Source organism: Ailuropoda melanoleuca, chromosome 1, assembly GCF_002007445.2.
Source record: "Ailuropoda melanoleuca isolate Jingjing chromosome 1, ASM200744v2, whole genome shotgun sequence".
NCBI classification, from domain to species: domain Eukaryota; kingdom Metazoa; phylum Chordata; class Mammalia; order Carnivora; family Ursidae; genus Ailuropoda; species Ailuropoda melanoleuca.
In genome coordinates this window covers 200,772,452-200,778,477 of record NC_048218.1, presented here as the reverse complement: position 1 = coordinate 200,778,477, position 6,026 = coordinate 200,772,452, and the positions used below count along the sequence as shown (strand labels likewise).

General features: G+C 57.3%; 1 gene segment (V, D, J or C); it reads right to left on the bottom strand.

The window, feature by feature from the left end:
• Positions 1-1,542: 1,542 nt before the first annotated feature.
• LOC100478092 overlaps positions 1,543-6,026 on the bottom strand; it is a 10,083-nt gene continuing 5,599 nt past the window's right edge. Inside the window, 4 exon segments of the C gene segment in view lie at positions 1,543-1,762; positions 2,057-2,163; positions 2,314-2,331; positions 2,840-2,885. Of these exon segments, the coding sequence occupies positions 1,742-1,762; positions 2,057-2,163; positions 2,314-2,331; positions 2,840-2,885 (192 nt within the window).

The window sequence follows — 6,026 nt, the reverse complement described above, 5'->3', positions numbered from 1 at the left end:
CCCCTAGACTTCGTGCCCACCCCGAACCTCAGAACAAAAGTGACCGAGTTTGTAAACAAGGTCTTTGCAGATACACACATCAAGGATCCCAGGACGAAATCCTTCTGAACTCAGGGTGTGTCCTAAATCCAATGACTCACTTCTTGATATGAAAAAATAAGGGAGAAATCCAGGCACAGGGTTGCGGGAAGGTGATGTGGAGACAGGTACGATGTCGGAGGGACGCTGCTGCAAGCCCAGGGCCACCAAGATGCTGGAGGTGGGCAGAAGCAGAAAAGATTCTCCCCTAGGGCTTTTGAAGGGAGCACGGCCCTGCGGGCACCTTGATTTTGGACTTCTGGCCTCCAGAACTGGGAGGGAATAATATCTACCGCTTTAAACCATCCAGCGTGTGGTCCTTTGTTATCGTGCTAAGAAACAGATACACCCTTTAGTCTGTTCCTCTGGGTCCTGCACCAGAAGTTGGGGGCAGCTATCCATGGTCACCCGGTGACAGTCACACCATTCTGGCCACTACTTGGAACAAGCTTCCTGAACTTTCATCTTCAAAAGAACATGCTATGGTGTCACCGCTTACCAGTCATTTGACCTATGTTGTTGTGGCTTCTTCACCCCCGGAAGGAGGGAGGACACCTGCTTCCAGGGACGTGGGGGGGATGAACTGGGACAACACTGGTACCATGACCAGCCCCAAGTCAGGAGCAAAGCCGGCCGCCAATAAGGGACTCCACCTCCCCCATCCTTTCTAGGCTTTCAAACTTCCTTCTCACCCCCAACTTCTTGCCTAATCAAGCCTATCTCTGGCCTCTCTCAGGTCCGTGGGTCGGGGTCTTCTTTCCCCTGATTGCATCCCTCCCTCCCCCGGTGCAGGGTTCTACTGTAGGGACTGTGACTTGCTGGGAGAGTTTACCCCAGGAAGATAACTGTGTCTGCCCCCAGCGGATGTGCTTGCCATGCTGCATTTGGGGTGGCCTGCGCTCTTGACCCCATCAAGGGAAGGGCTGCCCAGGTGCAACACCTCAGCCCCTTCCCCATGCCTCCCCCATGCCTGGCCCCGCATCCCCCCTTCTGTGAAACCTCTGGGCGTCACTTATCAGGGTTTCGACTCTGTGCCATCTTTAGGATTCTGACCTAGTTACACAGAACAGAGCTAGGTCTTCTGCTGAAGGCTCCAAACAAGATCAGATGGAAGCATTCAGAACAGACACAGATAAAACCTAAATGTCTAATACATGAAACTTGAGTCTGGAATTGAGAAATGACCAAGCATTCCAACCCACAGGTTGCCGTGTCCTGGCCCCGGGCTGAGGTGGGCTTAGGGCTCAGCCCCTCTCCTCACGCAGGTGCTCCCTGCTCCTTGCCCTTCGGACCAACCCTACACTCTAGGAGCTCCGAATGCCTGGATATGGACCACGGAGCCCATCCTCCATCAGGGTGAACAGGAGGAAGAAGCCTTGCTCAGAAAGAAGGGCCAGTCCCTCCATATGCTGCAGGGGTGGGGCCTTCCTTAAATCTTCAAAGGACACAACTTCATAGACACCCTGAGACACAGCAAGGCCCGCAGGACAGATTTATTGTTCAGTCTGTTTCAGTCTGCAGGGAAGCAGAGCAAAGGGACAGATAACCCCGCAGGAAAGAGATGAGAGGGGGAGGTGGCTTTTCGAAGCGCAGCCTGGAAGCACGTCAAGGAGAATCTAGACGAGGCGGGTGAGCAACTCAGGGTGCACTTTCAGAGCTGGTCTCAGGAACCCTTCCTCTTGACCTGAGGAAGAGAGGGCATTGTCAAGGTCCCAGCGGCCATGAACAGCAGGAGGGGGCTGAGGGAGCCTGACCCTGGGCCTGAGTGCGGGTACAGCTGGTTGACTCTCCCCATTCTCTGACGCGGCATCCTGTAATGATCCCCATACTTTCTCCCCAGTCTGTCCGTCCCATTATAACGTCCTTGAGAAACAGGACATATCAGGGCCGAGTCAGGCTCCGAGACCCCCCACGTTCCAATCATGGTGTTCTACCCTCTCCCTCCAGCCTGCCTGCCCTGTCCTGCCCGCCTCCTTACCTTGGCCCTGAGCACCAGGATGCTGACCAGCAGAGCGTACAGGGTGGCCTTCCCCAGCAGGATCTCATAGAGGATGGTGGCAGACAGGATACCCTGCTGATAGGACACTGCGGCCGGGGCGGGGGAGAGCACACAGGGACCCGTGAGCAGGCGTCTCTGGCCCCCCCACACCCACCCCAGGGTCCGTGGTTCTCCACATTCAGCTTCCAGGGCAAAACCACGGGAGATGGGGAGCAAGCAAGGAGAGGGTCACTTACCGGACGTGAAGCCACAGTCTGAAAGAGAAGAGGGGGAGGGAGTGGATGAGAGACCCCATCCTCTCAAGCAGACAGAAAGCTGCCAGGTGAGGCCCACCTGGAGCCAACGCAATACTATTCATCAGCTGTGCTTCAGTTAAGAGCAAACACAAACACAGACACACTAAGTCAGCCTTCTGGTTCGCGCGGACCCCCAGGCTCAGGCCAGGCTTCTCGCAGACGCGTGGACGGTCTTTCTGGTGCCTTGTCCACGGAGCCACACCAACCTGGAACCCCGGGGATCATGGTGGCCCAGAGGGGCTGAGCCATACAGGCTCGGACAGTGAGGGGACCCCAGCTGCAAGGGTCTGCTGGGCTGAGGATCTGGGGGAGGAATGAACCCCAAGGTGCCCGTTCACCCTCATGCTGGGTTTTAGTCTTCCCGCCCTGCCCTGGCTCTGCCTGGTGTTCTGCCTGGACACCACCCCCCGTCCCCCCTTTCCGTGGTCCACCTCACTCCCCACCCAGCTCGTCAGGCCCTGCTCACCTGCTCTGCCCCAGGCCTCAGCACTGATGTTCTGGGTGATGGGTTTCGGCCGGGTGGGGTTGTCCCACTCGTCATCGTCCCCAAGCCCGTAGAACTGGACTTGGCAGCGAAAGTGGTTGCGAGGGTTGTGCCAGAAGGCGGAGGAGACCCTCAGCCGGCTGCTCAGACAGTAGTTGGAGCCATTGTCGTTGGGCCGCTCCCTGTAGGGCTGAGGGTCCGTGCTGACCCCATTCTGGACCTCCTTCCCATTCACCCACCAGCTCAGCTCCACGTGGTCGGGGTAGAAGCCCGTGGCCAGGCACACGAGCGTGGCCTTCTGGGTGCGGGAGGTCTCTGCTTCTGACGGTTCAAACACTGTGACCGTGGGAGGTTTGACCCTTTCCAGGTTGTCTGCAAAGGAAGAGAGGTTGGGACCAGGGCTGGTCCTAGAGCTGTCTGGATTCAGGNCTGGGGACCGTGACTTGGATCTCTTCGTTTTCTTGAAAGCGAATAGTGAATGGTGCCTCACGCATTGCAGTGGAGAGAGAAAGCCATGTGCCACGTTCCCGTGAGTGAGAAAATAGATGGCTAGTTCAGGCAACGAAGCGCCCGAGAAGGCTTCTTGCAGGGGAAGATGTTGGGGCTAAATCTTCAAGAATAAGTAGGAGCTGGAGTACCGAGTGCCCAGGTGGCTGAGTGCACAGCAGTCTGAGAGCAGGTGGCTCCGGGACGCAGGGTGAGAGGAGCGGGGTATGTATGGAGCGAGGAAGCAGAGGACCGCTGCCTAGATGCCCTCCCCAGGACTGTGCCCCGCGTCACCATGGTGACCATGAGACAACAAAGAGCTCTTAGAGGACTTCTAGAAATAGCAATAGGGCCGATTCTTGGTTTGGGGGACCTTTAGTTTCTATCCTTCCAGGAATGGTCAGGGCGCATTTTCACACCCATGTGCTTCACTAGAGAGACATTTATAAAGAGATTTGTAACTTAAACAGGAAGACACACGTGCTACTTGAGAATTCATCTCCGAGTCAGCGCCTTCTCTTCTCGGCCAGGCAGCCTGCTTGGTGACAAGCGAAAACGGTAGTGTCCTCAGGGAGACAGCTGAAAGGAACATGGCTGACAGGTATGAAAGCAAGCTTCTCAGCCATGGGTACGTGACCAGCTGGCAGGAGACACGTCACCTGTGTAGGGAGACTCTTCCTCAGAGCACCTTCGTCCAGGTAGGACAGAAAGTTCTTACAAAAAATGTCACCATTTTTCTGGGCTGTTCCTGAGTAAGCCTCTTCAATCCCATCACCCCGTTCACACGTACTCAAGTTCCCCTGACAGGGAGGAGCACAGCTGCCCCAGGCGGGGTCCCTCAGCCCTGGTACTGGAGGGACCTGCTGTTTCCTTGAAGACCTCTGATCCTATCCTGACAGGAGTCACATGGGGGGTCATAGACGGGCAGAAGAGAAATCCAGACACTCACAAGGCAGAGTCAAGCCAGAACAAGCCGTGTTTATTGATTCAGTCAAGTTGGTCATGCTGGGGTCCCCCTGGGTTGGGGAGATTTGGGTCATGAGCGTCCAGGTGTGCACGAACATAGGGGGGAGTAGCTATTGGGGTGAGCAGAGAGATGAAAACAGCTCTTGAGAAGCACTGGCTGCAAGTGGAAAAAGGAGAATCCGTGTTGGGGCCATAGCAGGCTGCAAGTTGCTGGCTCTGCCTCTGAGCTAGCTTCAGGAGCCCTTTCTCTTGACCTGAAGAAGAGAAGGTTTCAGGGGTTACCAGGAGTCAGGAGTGATGGGAATTGAGAGGAAGTAGGATGATCATTGACCAGATGAATGGTAGGGCTCTTCACAATGGCCATTGGGTTTTCGGGTGACCTCAGCTTCTCCTTCTCTGCGTGGCTCTCCCACTGCGATCCCAGAGGGACAGTGTGTCTTCTGAGGCATGTGGGTGGACCTCCGTCTTCTACTGCCCGCCACTGGCCCTAGCAGGGTCTTTTGCTACTCACAGCTCGGAGTTGCCCTATTTCAAGTGTCACTTCCAGGGCCCCGTCCTGCCCGCCTCCTTACCTTGGCCCTGAGCACCAGGATGCTGACCAGCAGAGCGTACAGGGTGGCCTTCCCCAGCAGGATCTCATAGAGGATGGTGGCAGACAGGATACCCTGCTGATAGGACACTGCGGCCGGGGCGGGGGAGAGCACACAGGGACCCGTGAGCAGGCGTCTCTGGCCCCCCCACACCCACCCCAGGGTCCGTGGTTCTCCACATTCAGCTTCCAGGGCAAAACCACGGGAGATGGGGAGCAAGCAAGGAGAGGGTCACTTACCCGACGTGAAGCCACAGTCTGAAAGAGAAGAGGGGGAGGGAGTGGATGAGAGACCCCATCCTCTCAAGCAGACAGAAAGCTGCCAGGTGAGGCCCACCTGGAGCCAACGCAATACTATTCATCAGCTGTGCTTCAGTTAAGAGCAAACACAAACACAGACACACTAAGTCAGCCTTCTGGTTCGCGCGGACCCCCAGGCTCAGGCCAGGCTTCTCGCAGACGCGTGGACGGTCTTTCTGGTGCCTTGTCCACGGAGCCACACCAACCTGGAACCCCGGGGATCATGGTGGCCCAGAGGGGCTGAGCCATACAGGCTCGGACAGTGAGGGGACCCCAGCTGCAAGGGTCTGCTGGGCTGAGGATCTGGGGGAGGAATGAACCCCAAGGTGCCCGTTCACCCTCATGCTGGGTTTTAGTCTTCCCGCCCTGCCCTGGCTCTGCCTGGTGTTCTGCCTGGACACCACCCCCCGTCCCCCCTTTCCGTGGTCCACCTCACTCCCCACCCAGCTCGTCAGGCCCTGCTCACCTGCTCTGCCCCAGGCCTCAGCACTGATGTTCTGGGTGATGGGTTTCGGCCGGGTGGGGTTGTCCCACTCGTCATCGTCCCCAAGCCCGTAGAACTGGACTTGGCAGCGAAAGTGGTTGCGAGGGTTGTGCCAGAAGGCGGAGGAGACCCTCAGCCGGCTGCTCAGACAGTAGTTGGAGCCATTGTCGTTGGGCCGCTCCCTGTAGGGCTGAGGGTCCGTGCTGACCCCATTCTGGACCTCCTTCCCATTCACCCACCAGCTCAGCTCCACGTGGTCGGGGTAGAAGCCCGTGGCCAGGCACACGAGCGTGGCCTTCTGGGTGCGGGAGGTCTCTGCTTCTGACGGTTCAAACACTGTGACC